General features: G+C 36.6%; 2 protein-coding genes and 1 long non-coding RNA gene across 3 annotated transcripts; 2 read left to right on the top strand and 1 right to left on the bottom strand.

The window, feature by feature from the left end:
• Positions 1–610: 610 nt before the first annotated feature.
• On the top strand, positions 611–2,880 carry LOC118343793. Its single transcript, XM_035682573.1, has 4 exons — positions 611–619; positions 731–853; positions 1,068–1,133; positions 2,771–2,880. The coding sequence occupies exons 1-4, from the start codon at positions 611–613 to the stop codon at positions 2,870–2,872; spliced, it is 300 nt and encodes a 99-aa protein (XP_035538466.1). The 3' UTR covers positions 2,873–2,880.
• A 5,229-nt stretch (positions 2,881–8,109) lies between these two features.
• On the bottom strand, positions 8,110–11,818 carry LOC108992130. The gene is made up of 4 exons (XR_001996268.2): positions 11,656–11,818; positions 10,573–10,648; positions 9,100–9,222; positions 8,110–8,446 (listed from the first exon to the last, which is right to left on the bottom strand). It is a non-coding gene; the product is annotated as an uncharacterized LOC108992130 (long non-coding RNA).
• Positions 11,819–17,682: 5,864 nt separating this feature from the next.
• Positions 17,683–18,762, top strand: LOC118343794. The gene is made up of 3 exons (XM_035682574.1): positions 17,683–18,166; positions 18,402–18,488; positions 18,584–18,762. The coding sequence occupies exons 1-3, from the start codon at positions 17,683–17,685 to the stop codon at positions 18,760–18,762; spliced, it is 750 nt and encodes a 249-aa protein (XP_035538467.1).
• Positions 18,763–19,171: the final 409 nt, after the last annotated feature.

Below are 19,171 nucleotides of genomic sequence, written 5' to 3' on the forward strand. Positions count from 1 at the left end.
CTTTAATACCTTTTACAGAAGGGACCACTTAGTACTTTTGCAGCTATATATATTAGTATGGTAGTGTATGTATTTTAGGAATTCAAATGTTTCCGTCATATCCTTTTCTTTTTAGGTGACTGAATGATTTTGTGCATTATATCGTTCTTATTAGATTCCCAATCCATAGTATTAATATAATTTATGATGGAAAAATCTTTACATCAGCCTACTGTTGGCTGCAGCCGCAACACTCCTAATGTGTGGACCGGATCACTAAACACATTGGACCGGGTTCACTTACACGCACGCTCTCAGGCTCTCAGCCCTCACATGTAGATGAAATCTTCTCTCCTCTCAGCCCTAATTCTTGTTCGAGAGTCTTCTCATTTTGCACCTCCTTTGTCGTCTTCAATCTCAGCTCAATCAAGCCAAGCAACAAACCACCGATCAGAGCCCTCACGAGCAGATCAGTCCGCAAGCACCCTCGGTCCCTAAGTCATTCGACGCGAAGCCCTCAGTCCCTCAGTCCACCGACACGAAGCCACCCTCAATCCACCGACGCGAAGCCACCCTTAGTCCCTCATATCTGCGGGAGGGTAAATAATCTGTGATTCTAGGGTTTGGGCACATGTATTTGGTAGAAACTAATGGTGCGGGGCTGTAGATGTTTCCGATGTTGCCTCTGATGGCATATATTTCTCTTTTTTCATTCCTGAAATTCTATACTTAAGAGTATATATTTTGACAGAAGGAAAACATTCTTTCATCATTTAACTTGATTGAAGGATTTGATCTCCCTGCTATTGAAGAAAAAATTGCAAGGTACCAGGAAGAAAATGCTGAGCAAATAATGATAAATAGAGCTCGGAAGGTACACTTGTAAAAATATTATGTTTCCTGCTCCTAACATCTGCCACTTTTGTCCCTCACAAGCGGATGATATTTCCATTCGTGTGTTTAATTAATGCCTTAGAGAAGAAAATTTTTATACCATATGAGTTCCTCATGCTAGCATTGGTGAGTTTTGAGATAATTTCCTTCATGTTTATATAAAGGTTACTAATTTTTTTATATCAATCAAATAGGCTGAAGAATTGGCTGCAGCATTGGCTGCAAGTAAGGCATATCCTGCTCAGAATGATGCCGATGGGGTGAGAATGAGATTATTTTGTAAATATCAAACTTGTCTTGAATAGATGATTATTGTGCATTTTTTTCATTAGTCTTAAAAAGACTCAAGGTAATTTTTCCTGCAAGAGCCCTCTTTTGTACTTCAATTCGTTTCTTATTGGAAAATTTTGGAGTTTAGGTTGTTGTTAGTATATTCATTGATTTCTGTGATGCTCTGCTCAAATGACTAATACATGACTGATATTTAATTTTTATGATGACACTTCCAGTATTCCAAATATAAGAAATATAATGTAACATTCACCACTCTATCGGTAGTGAACCAGGCAACTCTCTTCTCAATTGATAGGGAAAACAAGAAAATGGGAAAAAAAGGGAAAATCAGTAGACAAACTTGGGAGCCTTTTGTAAATGTTTGACAAATTTATATGATCACTTTTTTGAGACCTGAGGGGTGGGGGGCCTACTTCATGCAAAAATACTTAAAAAACGTAACATATCTAATCCATCTCTTGTGAGTTCTAGGACCACACTTAATTTGAACCAATAAGGAGAGATGACACTTCTTTATGAATGTTAGGCCATGTCAACAGTTGCAACTGTGTAGCTCTCTTTAGAATGAGTCCATTTGTGGAGCAATTCATAAGTGCCGCATATACAGTATACAAAACTTTGGCTTGAATTAAATCATGTTATGAGATCCTTGTATATGTGTTATCTCTTGTATATGTGTTACTCCAAGTTCAGAGATACAATTTAGACCATGCATACTTACTGTTTCTAAATAAATTTAAAGTTGATACTTAATTTACGATTGTCATGCTATTTTGGAGCCTTTAGCACTTCATCTTAGGTGAATGATTGGAGAGGAAAAATATATTATAAATAATCGTGGCAAGCATCCAAGTGTGAAAACATGAGCTTGTATAAAGCATCAATGCATTAGGATAATTACATTTCGAACATTCCACGATGCTCACTATGTGCTATTTCGTTTCAGTGTACTTACTCCCATTGGTATTATGGACATTGATGGACATTATAATTGCATGTAATTAACTAGGATAAGTCTTTGGTTTTAACTACTAATTGGTTGCTTGCTCTTGCCTCGAGAAAACCAGAGTTACCAACTTGAGTCACTTTGTTACTCTAATGGTTGTAAAGCCTTATAAAAAATATATATATTGGTCAAAGGGCAAGTGCTGTTTGTCTTTTCCTACCAATATATTGGTCATAGATATTCCACTCTTGAGTGAAAAATAAATTATTAGAAAATTGTCGGTTATTTTTCACTTATTTATTAATAGTTCATACCTCAGGAGATGATAAAATGTTGGTAGTTAAAATGATGATGAATAGTATTTAAGCTCATGAGTGGAATATCTATGAACGCTATGTATTTAAGGTCATCGTCCTCCCCTCTTCTTCAATATTTTTCTTTGATTGTAGAATATCTATGAACGCTATGTATTTGTTCTATTTGTGCTCAATATAACGTTATAACTTTAATATCTCTTGTTTGTCTTTACTCTTATTTGTCCAACACTTCCATAAGAATTGATACTGATTTTGTCACCCTTGTTGATTTATATGCCCCTGTTTATCCCACTTGTTTGTGTCTACTTGTTAATGATTCACCTACTTTGATGCTTCACAGTATGCTTGTTATAATGGATCTGCAGTTTGGAAGAGTGAGGAGGACATATTGCAAAGAATGGAAGATAAACTAAGAGAGAGAGACAAATGCTCAAAAGGTTGAGGTTGAACAAAATTTGTGGAGAGGTGGGTCGAGAAGGAGGGGCCCCGCCTCTCAGCCGCCTCGGCCTGCTTCCCTACTTCACACTCAAGGTATGCTGGGCAATTATTTCCATCTCGCCAGAGGCAAGGCTCACCGGGGCCTTCAAGACTGGGCGCCACTGGGGCTGCCATGATGGGGTCACACTCCAAGATATACCTACCAGACATCGTTAATATAGAGGGTAAATCACGCATGAAACGACGGCTGCTTCATGCGAGGAGCACCTGTGCATGAAACGACGCCGCTTACGTTTGCTCATACTTAGGAAATGAAATCCCCCCCCCCGATTCCCTCCCTCGCTCACTCTCGGACTCTCACTTCTCTCATCTCTGTCTCTGCTGCTGACCCAGCTCCGCTCATCCTCCTCTCTCTGAGTTTCCGGCGTCGCACTCAGCTACCAGCGTCTCCTTCAACGTCGCCGTGCGCATCCGGTCCCTTTCTCTGCATCTCACTGAAGATCCGAATCTCGAACTCGAGGGTAAGAAACTCAAACCCTATCCTATTTTATTTTGTTGTGATTTATATTTTTAATGGAGATTGGAGGAAGGATGGGGTTTATCGGAGATGGAGGATGGGATTTTTGTGAATTGTGTGCTGTGGAGCTTAGATTGTGCATGTGTTTTGGTTTGAAATTTGAATGAGTCCGTGAAATGCATGTGAATTGTGTTTGTTTTCTCATTTCTGTAATTATTTCCGATTGGATTGGAATTGATTGTGTAATTAATTCGGACTGGAACTCCTAAATTAATTTAGGGCTCAAATCCGAAACCCTAAATTAATTTAGGGGATTCAAAGATTGAAACCCCTAAATTAATTTAGGGCTCAAATCCGAAACCCTAAATTCTTTGAAACCCCTAAATTAATTTAGGGTTTCGAAATACCCTAAATTAATTTAGGGGATTCAAAGATTGAAACCCCTAAATTAATTTAGGGGTTTCAAAGAGCTCAATGTATAAAGAAGAAATTGCATGCCATTAAAATCTGGAAATTAACTTTGTGTGTGTATATATTATCCTCTAAATTTCTAATACCCTATTCTAGACTAGTAATGCTAGATATAATTTATACAAGTATACTAAGGATTTTCTTTAAAAAAAATGAGATTCATCATTAAAAAAAAAATATTATTCTTGTAAGTTTCACATTTACTAATCAAGTTTTTTCTTTAAAAAAAAATACAGAAGACTTATCTACTCTAAATATAATTTTTCAACCCATGCATAATACTACATTTTAAAAATTATTTGATGTTATATTAAGAGATGAAGATTTTTTTTAAAAAAAAAAATAAATAAAAAGATGTCATTTCTTCGTTAATATTTTTTAATTTGTTGGATGTGGACTTTTCTACCTTACTTAAATAAAGTTAATTTATTAACAACATATAGTGTATTTGTTGTTAATATACTTTATTACATTTATAACCAAATGATAGTGTGATACTTTTTTTTATTCTACTTTTCTTTTATGTTCATTATATAGTTGTTATGTTTTCTATTATTTCAGATTTCTTGTTTGCTTTAGTTCATGGATATGCCAGCGGATTCGAGTGCGAGCTCTCCTTTTCAGGCCGAGGGCACCCCTACCCCTACCCCTACACCTACACCTACCCCTCCTACTCATACCCCTACCCCTAGCCCTACGGCACCTTGCCCCGCCCCCAAGCCCAGCAAGAAACCTGCTTCAATAGTTTGGAGTCATTTCACCAAACTAGAGGGTGGTGACTCAAGTAACCCCCAAGCCAAGTGTAACCATTGTGTCAAAATTTATGGATGCCACTATAGGAAACATGGCACCTCACAATTAAAGGTGCACTTAGAAGAGCAATGCAAAAAAAGTCCAATATTAAGATCATTACAAGATAAAAGCCTAGATGATCATTACAAGATAAAAGCCAATCTAGGCTAGAAGTTGGACTTCAAAAAATGGCGGATGGGACTAGTGGGGGTGTAAGTTTGAGGGGGTATACTAAGTATGATCTCGATGAGTGTAGAAGACATCTAGCTCGTATGGTCATAATGGACGAGCTACCTTTTCAAATTGTAGACGGGAAAGGGTTCCAAGCGTATTCTCACTACTTGGAACCAAGGTTTAATATTCCCTCTCGCCACACGGTGGCAAAGGATGGAAAAAAACATTTTTACATTGAAAATGAGAAGTTGAGGGGTCAATTGGCGGATCAATTTGTTTGTCTCACCACTGACACTTGGACATTGATCCAAAATTTTAATTATATGTCTTTGACTGTGCATTTTATTGATTGCCATTGGACATTACACAAGAAAATTATAAAATTTTGTAAAATCACCGATCATAAGGGTGAGACAGTTGGGAAGGCCTTGGAGGCTTCAATAAAAGTGTGGGGTTTGAGCCGAGTTGTTACAGTCACAGTCGATAATGCCTCGTCTAACGATGTTGCATTAGGACATTTGAAAACTTATCTTAGAGAGGCAAATAAGACACTTATGGGTGGTGAGTGTCTGCATGTGAGATATGCAGCATATATTCTGAATTTGATTGTCAGTGATGGTTTGAGAGATCTTCATGACTCGATTGCTCGAGTTAGGACTGCTGTGAGATGGGTGAGATCTTCTCCTTCAAGGTTGGAGAAATTCAAGGTTGCTGCGAGATCTGCGGGTCTAACATCTAAGAAGGGTTTTTGTACTGATATGCCTACACGATAGAACTCAACATTTATGATGTTGGAGGCGGCCCAAGAATATAGGCTGGCATTTGCATTATTGGGTGATGAAGACATCCAATATGTAAAATATTTTGATGATCACGGGGGATTGGGGAAACCCGTAGCTGATGATTGGGAAATTGTAATTATTTTTGTAGAGTTTTTGAGTTTTTTTACGATATCACCACGAGGCTATCTGGAACTTTGTACCCTACATCCAATGTTGTATGCCAGCAAATATGTAGGGTAAAAGAAAAATTAGATGACATGGTCGCGGGTGGTCACATTAGGCTGCGGGAGATGGCATTGATTATGAGGTCAAAGTACGACAAGTATTGGGGAGATTTAACTAGGGCTAATATTTTGTTATATGTAGCTGTCGTCTTTGACCCAAGGTATAAGTTGGATGACATGATATTTGGATTGGGCCTTGCGTACGGGCAAGTATGGGCAGAGCTTATTGCAGCAAGGGTTCGGGAAACCCTTACTAGATTATTTGATGAGTTTTCCACCTTGCGGGGTGGTAATATTGCGGCACCTACATCTACCCCCTTAGCCTCAGGCTCACAGTTTCCTGAAGTCGAGAGTGGGAAAAGGCGTAGATTGGAGTGGGGTGAGAGGTATGAGCAGACCCCCTTCCTCCGGACTTCTGTAGAGGCTCAGTCAGAGATAGACAGATACTTAGCAGTAGAGATTCTACCATTTTCACGAGATTTCGATATATTAAGTTGGTGGAAGGTGAATGTTGTGAAGTATCCCATCCTTGGAGAGATAGCATGCACACTTTTGGCCATCCCTGTTAGCACAGTAGCCTCAGAGTCGGCCTTTAGCACCGGAGGACGTGTATTAGATTCATTTCGGAGTTCATTAGCTCCTGCCACTGTGGATGCTTTGATTTGCACGCAGAATTGGATCAAGAGAACTCTAATTCATGTTCCGGATGTTCTTGAGTATGAGGAGGCCGACGTCGAGGAGGAGGGTGATGATCAGTCTGGATCTGGTATTTATTCTAATTTCTTATTTTCATTTATTTATTTTCATTTAATTGGTATTCATTAATTTCATTTCAAATTTAATACTTATAGTGATATATGAGACGGCGTCTACGGTTACCTTCGATGCAGTATGACTTTTGTATTGGACTCACCATTGCCATGGTTTGCATAATTTCTTCCCTAATTATTTTTTGTATTTAAAACTTTGTTTCATTTTTATAACTTTTTAATTCTAATTTGTTTTATTTTTAACTTATTAATATTTCAAGTTTTTTGACTTATTAACTTTTATTTTTAACTTATTGATTTTCAGTCTCACAGCAATCGACATTCGACACAACTCAGTGAACTCACAACTACGGCTCCACCCCAAAATTAATTTTCTTAATTTACAATTATTGTAATGTTGCTACAATAGTTAATTATACAATTTGTAATATTTATTTTTTTAGAAGCGTTTGTAATAGTGTAATAGTTTATTAGTTCTCTTAATTTGTATAATTGTAAACTATTTATTGTAGCATAGTGTCTTACTGCCTTAGTGATGAATATTACTTAATTATTTAATAGTTAAAACTTAATATCTACTTATAAAAAAAAAATTATTTCTTTTCTGTTTTTAAATTTATATTTTTTTTAATCTAAATAATGGGCCCAAAGTGGCCCAAAACGAATTCTGGGCCCAAAAACTGATTCTGGGCCATTTAGGGCTCATAAAAAAATACTGAGCCGGAGGCCCAGTACCATGTGCGAGGGTGCGGACGGGTGGGGGTCCACCCCCGCACCCCGGGCAGCGGACGGGGGACCCCGCCCCCGCCCATGTGGGGGCGGGGTCCGGGGAAAAAAATCCCACCCCCGCATATGCGGGGGCAGGTGGTGGGGGAGGGGTGGCCCCGCCCCGTAGGGGTGGGTATCACCCCTAAGGTCGAGAATAGAATTGCACGAATATTATTGTGTTTGTACTGGATTGTATCAATTGTAATAGTTTCTGCTTGGTTCGAATAAACTATAAGGCACATGTAAATAGGTGGATATTTTCGTTATTTTTCTTGTATGGATCAACTGTAATGGTACTCCCCCTTGAATTAGGCAAAGCCTGATTAGGTACTTGATCAGGCATTTTGTTGTATATGGGGAGAGGTACTGTGGAGGCTATGAAAAATCTAGTGTTTTTGGTCACTTTTCTGAATCTACTAGGCTATATAAATTTTTTCCCAATCTATTTTGGTCACTTTTGAGCTTCTTATCTATGACATTATTCATCACATTTTTTCTCAATCTATTATAAACACAGGATGATAAGTGGAACATGCTCAGAACACCCTCTATATAGATTTTTTCCCAATCTATTATACACAGGATGATAAGCGAACAAAAATCTGCACGAGTTATATAGATTTTTTTCCAAACTCACATGCACAGAAACTAATCAATTGAACTGACATTGAAGCTTGATTGATTTCATATACAAGTTTTGTATGATAAGCTTAACAACATGTACTCCCAATTCCTAAGAAATCACAAGCTATACATCTTCACAAGACACAGTCTCCACAACTATTATATACACAAAATCCATCCACAATTGAACACAAAACCATTTACACTGCCATCAAATAATCATCCTTAGATTAAGTCATCTAGTAAAATATTGAGTCATAATATTCATTCCAATTGAATACAACATTACAAAGCAGCTTATTACGACCTAAGTAGTCTCATAATATTCATTACAAAATCCAATATTCCAAAATCCAAGATTCTAATCTAAGTAGTCTCATTTTCTTGTTTCCTCCAGTGTGCATGCTTTTAGCACCAATCTAGCTTTTCCTCCACTGTACAACACATCAAAACCACCTGAAAATATCACAAGATAATGTAAATAAGAAATGATTCAGAAAAAATTCCACATATATAAGTCAAATAAGAAATGATTCAGAAAAAATTCCATTCACCATAAAGCGAACATCACAATCATAACCTGAAAAGCCTAGGGAGGCTAAAGTGGCATGAAGATAAATCTCAGATTCATACACAATTACAGTTTCAAACCAAACACAGAATGTTGGTATTCCTTTGCTTCTCAAACCAAAAACAGAATTTCCAAAACAGTTTCAACAACAATTTCCAAATTATTGTACAAAAACAAGAACCCAAAAAAATATCAGAAAATTTTGTTCACAATTAGGTGAAAGAACCATTATACAAAAACAAGCACCCAAAAAAAATATCAGAACATTTAAGTATGCCTAAAGTTTTAAAAGGTAGAACATTGTGCTTCAATCCATTGCAAGTGAAACAGTGCATTACAATATGTGGTTTATATATATATATATATATTTTAAGGGCACTTTAAATATATATTTTTAAAATCATAGCAGTAAAACCAATTAACTTGTTTTATCCAATATCTCTATAGGCAAAGATAAAGGACAGTTTTTAAATTGTTTATTAATAATTTAAAAAAAGAAGTGGCTGAGTAGAAGGCCTAAAAGATAAATGATAGCAACCTTTCTTCAAGAGTTCATTTCTCCACTTGCAGAAGGTGACTTGACGATTGGTCGTGTACGGTCTCGATCATCTTGATCTCAATCTTTCCTCTACCCATCTTGCAGCAGCACTTCTTGACACAACTGCACAATCCAATCAAAGTGAGGATCAGGGAAGGTGTCATGGACTCATGAGTCAAACCCATGACATATCCATAAGCCAGCTAGCTCAAGACTAGAATATGTAAAATCAACTCAGATTAGCTAAAGAAAACTTAATCAGACCCAAGAGATCATATGTAGCTTCTAATAAATTTTTTTTAAAGAAAAAAAAATACCTATATGCTTTATAGTTATCAAAATTCTCACAATCACTCAGTTTTTGATATGATATTATAAGGTCTAACTCGACTAACTCAAGCTTTTGAATTAGTTCTGTATAAAAATGTTTGTCAAGCCCCACAAATAAAGCCCACAAGTGTTAGCACCCTCACTAACCCAAATGTCCCAATAATTTCAAATTTCTGGTAGCCACATTGCATTTCATGACTTCCAGACCAGCAAATACGGTACTTTTATTGACCACAAAATTTAAAGAAATAGTTTCAGAATAAATAAAAAGGGGGGAGTGCAGATTTCATGTCCAATATTTCATTTCAACTGCCGATATATATATATCAAGCAGAAAATCCACTAATGTGAATATGGTTAGGCAGCCATGCATTTTTTTAAAAACAACTCAAATATTTCCAGAATCTACTTGTAGGAACCAAAATTTTCTATTGTTGCAAACAACACCATTAACTAAATAATTGTTCTTTAAACAAGCCATAAAGGAGCTGGTTTCATTCAAGTATGATTTACTAATTGAAGCTGTATGGCTTCTAACCAAAAGAGGCAGAGAGAAGGAAAAAAAAAGTTAGTATTATGTGATTGAAACGCATTTACTTTGCATCCATATTCCACATGAATCTTAAACTACCTAAAAGGTAAGCTAATCACCTTAGATTTCTCTAATTTGACAAGAAAAACTCACGTTTTGAGAAAACTCGGAAGCAAATCACCCATCATGTACAATAATTTGCAAAAATCTGAACCACTTGAGACAAAAATCAAATTGAAAAAGCATCTGCATATAAACATAGAGAAACCGAATTGAAGATGAACAAAGAAGTAAACCAGAAAAAAGAAAAATAAGGCACCAAACAAAGTCATTCAAAATCAACTATAGAAAAGATATCCCACGCATTAGATTTCCTTTTTTTGGCCTGAAATTGCACGATAGATACAGGAGGATTATATTATAGGTTAGCAAGAATGCGTAGGTGCATCTGTTCCAAACTATGACATTTTATTGTTGAAACGTGCATCAACAAAACAAGTATGTATTGAATTAGTTACTGAAGAATAGAACCTATACTTCATTGAAATGCAGTAAAAGCAATAAAAATGGTTGAAATATGATTTGAACTTTTATATGAGATCTGTACACACCTTGAGTCTCTGTTTATTGTCTTTGTCCCAGAAATTAAAAGCACCATCTTACCCCACAGTTGAAAAAGTGATGCACCTAAAACAACAAAGGCAGATAAGATCTTAAGCGGCAAGAGATTTATAGATAGAAATTACTAAACTGTTCAAAATGAGTTCAAGGACTTGTGAAGATGCGAGTTTTCAGTAAAACCAAATGCAATCAAATAAATAACTTACAAAGAGATCTAATGGCAATACAGAATCTTGCAGGATGAAAATTTAGAGAATTGATAGAGTATATCTCATTGTCGTCCCAGCTTTGTGAATTTTCTGTTTACAATTTTCTTTGAGTACTCAACTAGGCTGCTTACAATTTTCTGTTCTTCCTATACAAACAAAACTCCAACATGACCCAAAAAAATGCATAGTGGAGATTTTTTGGATCAAACGTTCAGATCAGTGGGTCATATAAATTGGATACTCCTCAGTAACCCCTCTTCTTGATAATTTTTTTTACAAGTACCTCCCTTCTTGATAAATTTTCATCTCAAGTAAATGAGGATCACCAAAACCTGAGGAGTTTTAGGATTCTTCAGAAGGGTGGGTTTGAGATTTTTCAATCACATATATGCTTCCCATGCTCCTAGCACCGCTATTTTCCATTATAAACTAGTAGCTTAAATTGCTCTGAGAAAACTAAGAATGTAGCCATTCCCATAGGACCCCACATCAGTGGTATCCAAGTACCCACATATCTGTATGCAAGAAGATTAAGGATTAAGTTAACAAATCCTTTCTAAATCAAAGACACAATCTTCAGCTGACCCATTATACCAAACTATAAATACAAGAAACAAATCTCATCAACAAATTAACAGTCCAAAACAAAAGCAGTCACTGTATCTAATCGGAACCCCAAAATAAATCAAAATAAGAAAGGAAACATAGCCTTTGGCCTAATTTGGATACCCATTTGGGTTTCTTTCAATCAGATGTCCTAAATCCTGTAAAATGTAAATGCATAGATGCGTGTAAAGAGAGAAATACAAACAAGAAGTAAGAGAGGAAGAAGAGAGAGCAGAGAATAAATCGGTCTCCGCATACCTTTTCAAATTGTGCAATCTTGGTTTGGGCAGGGGGAGGGTCGCTCAGAGAGGCGGCGTCGCCGGTGGCTGTGGACAGAGCAACAACGCGGCGGTGGGCAGAGCAACGACGTGGCGGTGGGCAGAGCAAAGAAGCGACGCGAGCGAGGGAGGAAATTTTTGCGCGGGGCAAATTCGAATGAATTGGTGAAGAAGAAAACAGTAAGATGAAAACGCACGTTTTGATTTTCAGGTATTCTTAAAAAAAAAAAAAAAAACAAAACAAAAAACAGTGCAGCCACGTTCGGTGTGCAGAGTGTGCACCCTACAGAGGATGACCCTTAGTACTACTCATTTATGATATGTTTCTTTTGCTTCTTGTACAACTTTAATTTGTTGAAACAACATACATATCTCAATAATCTTAATTTGTAAAACCTTATCTCATCATGATCACTAGTTAACTGATCTAATTTATACAGAGAGCTAGCTAGCTATGCACTGCTATCAATTATGATGATCATAAATGCACTGTTCCATTTATACTCTTTTCATTTTTTTACTTTTCAGATTTTGTATTAACTTTTAGAGTTTAATGTTCCATTTTCTTTTTTTGCCATCATGTGCTCACCTTTAAAGTCTCAGAAGACATTCTCAATTTTAGCGTAATGGAAGAAGAGGAAGATGGAATGGCACTTAGGCCTTCGATATCAACTTCACAATCATTAATGACACCTCAAAATACATATGAAAATCCAAACATTTATCATGTGAGTAGACAGGTTCATGCCTTTTATTTTTTAATAAAGTGTGTTTGACGTGCTTATGAATAATTGCATAATTGCAGCATCCTTTTGATATAAATATGCCCTACCCTCCGTCGAGTAATTCGGAAAACTTTAGACTAGTTGAAGAGTCATTCCAGGTATGACATCTCCAAATTTTTAAATCAATATCCTACAATTAATATGTTAATTTGTTTAAAGTCATTCTAATTTTTCCTAACAATGCCCTTCGTTGATGAATCTGCTTATATATGCCCTACCCTCCGTTGAGTAATCCAGAGGACTGTAAGCGAGTTGAAGATTAATTCTAGGTATATTTCTCTTAGTTTTTTACCCAAATTTCAAAAATTAACATGTTAATTTGTTTAAAGTCATTCTTACGGGTAACTTGCTGCTTTGTACTGCAAGGAATGTGTAGAATTGGGGAGCAAAAGAGGAAGAAGAGATGATGATAGAAGAGTTACAGAGAGAAGGCATCCATAGGCGTTGGGACAGTGGTTACCGAATTGCTACATATTTAGTTCTTGTATAGTGTTATTACAATGGTAGCATTTTAATTTGCTATATATTTAGTTCTTGTATATTGTTATTACACTGTTATTACATAATTTCTATTATGATTATGTGCTTGAAAGAGTTATTACAGTGCTATTACATTGTATATTTCACTTCAAAGAACTATTTGACAACAATTTTTCCTTGAAAGAGTAGTCCTTTTTCTTTACTTTTATGTTCTCTTTCATTTCTCATACTTTAAAAACAAAAAGTAATTAATAGAACTGAAAATAAAGTGAGCATCAAGAATAATTACAGTGCTACTTTGTTGTTAATAATAACTGTTGTTAGTGTTGTGTAGGCATCGAAACTGCCACTTGAATTGCTTGATGATCATTGACTCAAGCTAGACGTGTTTTCCAAACTCATGCTATCATAACATGCACTTAAGAGAAGAGAGCATCATCATTTATGGTGATTGATGCAATATATTTTAAATAATTTAATTAAAGAATTACTAAAATAAAAAGCTAAATCATAGGAAAAAAAAAACAATCCATTCAGACTTTAATGAAACTATGACATCCGAATATATATAGAATAGGCATCTCAAAAAACAAAGAAACAAATGAAAAATCTATCTACACTTGTGTTGCGTGAATTATAGATTATATGATCATAATCGATCAAAATAACTACATAAGACTTCGCTAAGTTTACAAAGTCAATTGAAGTGTAAAAGTTATTTTCCTTTCACAGATTGCTTCCTCAAAATACAATTTATATACATGATTTTAATCAAACCATTTGCATAATTTGTTTCCATTCAAAACTCATCTAATCCATACAATGTGCTTTTTACATGAAATTTATCCAAATCAAATAAATACTATTACAAATGTGACAACTCAATACAAATACAATATTTTTCATTTTTTATTTTTCAAATTCTTTGCTATCTCTCTCACTTTATCTTCCACTTTTCAAACGTTATACTCGTGCTATAATACATCATCTCACGTCTTCCAAATCTTATTCTCTCTTAAAAAAAAGTTATCCTCTAGCAATTGAAGTATATCCGCCCTCACGAAGAATTCACACCTCACATCTCCCTGCACACAGTACGAACTCCTAATTAACATGATAAAATACACCTGCAAGTAGAAAATCTATATGCAAATATAACAAATATAAAGTCATTTTACTGTATTATTGTGAGATCCATAATTTATGTGTTTATAATTCATTACTTAAATAGTGTTATTTTATTTGTGTTATTTTAATTATGTTGTTTATACTCTTGGTTTTTTATTTTTAAGTGTGTTATTTTATTATTTATTTTGGTATGTTGAGTTTTTATTGTTATTATTTTTATTTGTGTTATTTTAATTGTTGTATTATTTTAATTATTTATTGTTAATTATTTTGGTCTGTTTTAAATTGAGTTTTTATTTTCTTGCTATTTTTATTTATTTATTTTTGTAGTGTTTATTTTATTTGGGCTTGTGTTTTTGTTGTGGGCCGTGGGTGTGTGTGTTTTGTGTTAAGTCTGTGTGTGTTAACTAATGACCCAGCCTGTGTGGTGGAATGAGACCCAACCCGGTTTGAGAAGCCCGAAACCCAGCCCAGCCGTGCGGCCCGTGCGGCCCATGTGACCCAGCCCCCCACTAACTCCAAACGGCGCCATTTTCGTTGAAGGCTAGGGCTCCTTCTTCTTCTCCTTTGCGCCGCACACTCTTCTTCTCCTCCTTCTTCCTTCTTCTTCTTCTACCTTCTGATTTCTTCTCCTTGCAAGCTGCCGAATCACTTTTTCTTCTCCCCTAATCAAAACATTGCCAGGTATTGCAACTATGCCGCGGCCACCACCTCATTTTCTCCACCTCATGGTGGCTCGGTGTCGTTCGGTGGAGGCTCCGAAAAAAGCTCATTGTCGAGCTGCCATTGCTCATGGCCACCACCACCTTCCACCATTCCCGTAAGTAGCTGTGTTGGCTGGTGGAGCACTCTGTGATGCGCTGCCCAGTTGCCGTGCCACGCGTTCGCACAAAATTCTTCTTCTCTTCCACGGCTTGATGCCGTTTTTGTGCCTCTTCATCGTGCGACACGGCACTTCGAAACCACCGCATTTGGCCTATAAATAGGCCACGGCATCACCAAATTTTGGAGAATCCGAGATTTATTTTTCCTTTCTTGTTTTAGTCGATTAGTGTTTGTGTGGTGATTTGTTGGTGAGTCCGAATGGTGGTGTACCATTTTACCTTGGTTGTTTATCTATCCCCATGGGCAACTGTGTATCGTTGAGCTTGTAATTCAACCCAACCCGTGAGTTGTGAGGGCTGTTGGGCACGGTTTTTGCCGTGTGCCGCCGTTTTGTACAACTGTTCATTTCGCTTGATCTTTTAGATTATTCTAAATTTTCGTGTGTATGTAATTTTTCAGTTTTATTAATAAAATTGTTGTAATTGTATTTTTATAAACTGTGGTTTCTGTTGAACTGTTGATTGTATTAATCTATTGGATTTGGACCATGGGCCGTTGAAGTGTTGGGTTGTAACTGTTGGTGTGTTGGAAATTGGGCCTTGGGCCGTTATAATGTTGGATTGTGTTTATGGTCGGATTTGATGTTGGGCCTTGGGCCGGATTGGAGGACGGGTTACGCGTGTAAATATACAACTAAGCTTTTGTATTTATTGGAGTTAATTAATTATTCCAATTAAATGGTGAATTGAATATTTATCGTTTTATTAAATTGTGCCGTGATGTCACGTTGTCTGTTGAAAATTGATACTGTTGCGTGGGTGCGTGTGTTTCATGACCCCAAGCCGAGATGGAGCATTATCTCGGTGGAGCTCCTCTGGTCACTTGGGAGCATAACAGACTGACGTGATGTCCCCTGAGTTGTCGCAGGGCGACAACGGGAACGGACGAGACGGTAATGCTCTTGTACCGATTCTGTGACCTTTGGCTGGCGAGGTTAGAGGATGCTTGGCCATGTACATGCTGAGCGCGGAACTGGGCATCGCTCGTTACGAAGTCTCATACACAGACGTTACCCGTGATGTGACGAAGAGAGCTAGGTCGTGCGGACGGTCCATAGGGGAGACTGTGGCGCATGCTTAATAATAATAATGGTTATGATTGGGCCAAAATGGGATTTTGGCGTGAGTGGTTTAAAAATTGTATTTTGGAAAAAAGAATATGTGGTGTTGTTTTATGTGGAATATGTTCGTATGGGGATGCGTGATTTTTATATATCTCTTGTATGTTATTTTGGTTAATTACTTGCTGAGATGTCATAATCTCATTGTGGTGTTTTACCCTACGGTGCCGTCTTATGTTGCCGTAGAGTCTGATGCAGAGCCTGAGTTTGAGCCTGAGGGATCAGCTTCGCCGGAGGTTGGACTTGTTGAGTTACTGTTCAGCATTATGAGATTTGTTTCCCTTATGTTATTTCCTGTATTTATTTTATCTATCGAATGACTGTATAATTATTGTAAAGTTACTTTTCTGTTTTTGAACAATTCTGGTACTTAATAAAGAAAGACCTTTATATTTCTCCGCTGCGAATATTATTTGTACACTTATTGCATGTTGTACACACTCTGAGCACTGGTCGTAGGGGTGAGTGATCCGTGTGGTCATCATCCCGGTGTCACGAACTCTATTAAAATAACACGTGGGGGTCAAGGGCGCCACAATTATACTTTGGGCAGGCAAAAAATCTCCTTCCAGGATTTTTCTTAGTGTGAGACTTCTTTAGTGGTGTTTTCAAACCACACCAACAAGTTGGTGATTCTATCACAAAATTATTAACTAAAGATAATAATTGGGATGATGCCATGTGTGATTCTGAAAGACCAAAGACAAGTTCAAACACAAGAGTCTAGACTAAGAGAGGGATATTAGTGTGTGTAGAAACAAAATAAGAGAGAGTAAACATCAAAATCAGCATCTATTTCACCACACACACACACACATATATATAATTCAATGCAGGCTATTCTACTGTCATTTCTAACTAGTATTGTCATATTCCATTTGCACATCATCAAGGTACTATCATTTATTCTCTTAGATTTTTACTTCCTTTTTCAAACATAAATATTAAAGCATGAGGCATCAAGATAAGATTGCTTGAGATGAAAGTGCAGGATCACAAAGGAGATTGCATCAAACAAAAAACTTCTCTTACCTAGAATACCAACCCACTCACAATGACCTAAAAGTGTAGAAAGGAAAAGCATTGGCTAAAGAAACTATAATCAAATAAATAAATAAATTCATTGATGTAAAGAAATCCCAAGTATTCAACAAGTTGAGAGTAAGCAACACTTAGAAATATGCTCCGCAAATGCTACAGCTTGTAAAGAGAAGCAAAGGTCTCTTGAAAACAGTCCCGAGGGTTTGTTTCACTAAAAATCAGGATTATGTAATGGATAAATATCTCCAATTTCCTGAATGAGGGAGCAAAAAGAAAACCAACCAGCAATCCATCTAAGAAACTAATTAGGTACTAGTTAAGCCAAACATATTTCTAGTTAAGAAAATGTTTGATAAGTATCGACATCCATTTGAAAAAAAAAAGAGACAATGTTTCATGAGGAAGATGCAAAACCCAAAAATATTGACATCCATTCAAAATAGATATATGTATGGTGCATGACTCATCTATGCACAGCTTGCAAAAAACAATCAACTCATAAATCATGATAGTTAGACAATCACATAAATGAATTAGGAAATAATAATGTACAGTCTCCTATATCGATATGCAAGCTAAGGCAAAAGTGTGTGAGTTAATTGATGAGGTGAACAGATGCTGGAAGGTGGATATAGTTAATGCAGTTTTTTCAAAGGAGAAATCTGAGATTGTAAGATCAATCCCCATTAGTCAATCGGGCATAGCAAATAAAATTGTTTGGGGCCAAACTAAGAATGGGAAGTACTCGGTGAGAAGTGCTTACCATATGGTCCAGCAAAAGATGTTGCAAACAGGTGGTGAACCTTCTACTCTAAAGAATAAAGATGAGGTGTGGACAAGGATTTGGGGACTAAATGTGCCAGCTACTGCAAAGCTTTTTATGTGGAGAGTAGTTAGTGACTTATTGCATACAAGGAGAAATTTATGGAAGAAAAAAATTGTAGAAGATCCACTGTGTCCAATTTGCAAAATGAATGAGGAAACTGTATCTTATGTGATGTTGGCTTGCCCTGCTGCTATTGATGTATGGGAGGATACACTGAGTCTTATCAGTAAGTGGCCTACTAGTGATTGTGACTTTGTAGAGATGTAGTTGGACTTGTGTAGGTGCATAGATAAAAAAAAATTATAGAAAGGGTGGTTGTAATAATGAGGGGTTTATGGTACAAAAGAAACAAATTTCTTTTTGAGCAGAAGTTTTGGGAGCTAGTTAAGGTTGTACAAATAGTTGTTAAGGGGCTTGAAGGTTTTTATTCTGCAACTGAAAAGAGAGCTGGTATGAATAAGGGGGAGGGCGAGAGAAGAGGAAGATGCCACTGGAGGTGCCTATTGGTGTTGCTTTTAATGTCAACTTTGATGGGGCTCTGGATAAGGGTCTCTCGAAGATGGGAATGAGTGTGGTGATTAGAGATAGGAAGGGGGAGGTGGTGGCTACAATGAGTGTTTCAAGACATCCCTTTTTTTGGCAGAGAGTATGGCTCTCTGGAGAGCCATGGTTTTCTGTATGGAGACTAGCATAGTGGATGTGATTTTTGAAGGGGATGCAAAGGAGTTGATAGAGGCTGTGATGTCAGATGAGGACGTGGACTCATCGGGTGGGCAAATTGTTGAAGACATTAAGCAGCTGAGATATCAACACAGGAACTAGAAGGTGGTGTTTAGCCATAGGGAAAGCAATGAAGTGGCTCACAATTTGGCAAAAATTGCTCTCTTGAATGATGAGGAGCATGTCTGGATGGAGGAAGTATCAATTTCAATACAAAAATATACTGTAAAGGACAAAATTTGTAACAATTTACAGTGAATGAAAGTTTTACGAATGATTAAAAAAAATAAATAATGTACAGTCTCAGGAAATGGACGATAAGCCCAGTCACTAAACTAGTTTAGTAGAGTATGTTTCATGTTCTTTAATATAACACATTAAATTGTTGACTTATTGGAAAACTAGGAGATACGGTTATCCACGACATCCAAGTTACCATACTCACATCTAACACAACTTATTCGCAAAAGCTGACTTATTTAACATACCAAGGGGAAAAAAAACACAATTT

Source organism: Juglans regia, chromosome 11 (genome assembly GCF_001411555.2).
Source record: "Juglans regia cultivar Chandler chromosome 11, Walnut 2.0, whole genome shotgun sequence".
In the NCBI taxonomy this organism is placed as follows: domain Eukaryota; kingdom Viridiplantae; phylum Streptophyta; class Magnoliopsida; order Fagales; family Juglandaceae; genus Juglans; species Juglans regia.

What these genes read in the sequence shown, in the direction of transcription:
- LOC118343793 (XM_035682573.1), top strand. An exon ending in TGATAAATAGAGCTCGGAAG is followed by an intron (nt 854 to 1,067) that starts GTACACTTGTAA and finishes TCAATCAAATAG; the next exon opens with GCTGAAGAATTGGCTGCAGC. An exon ending in CTCAGAATGATGCCGATGGG is followed by an intron (nt 1,134 to 2,770) that starts GTGAGAATGAGA and finishes GATGCTTCACAG; the next exon opens with TATGCTTGTTATAATGGATC.
- LOC118343794 (XM_035682574.1), top strand. Translation starts at nt 17,683, where the DNA reads ATGCAAGCTAAGGCAAAAGTGTGTGAGTTAATTGATGAGGTGAACAGA. An exon ending in GGATACACTGAGTCTTATCA is followed by an intron (nt 18,167 to 18,401) that starts GTAAGTGGCCTA and finishes GGTATGAATAAG; the next exon opens with GGGGAGGGCGAGAGAAGAGG. An exon ending in TGATGGGGCTCTGGATAAGG is followed by an intron (nt 18,489 to 18,583) that starts GTCTCTCGAAGA and finishes TTTTTTTGGCAG; the next exon opens with AGAGTATGGCTCTCTGGAGA.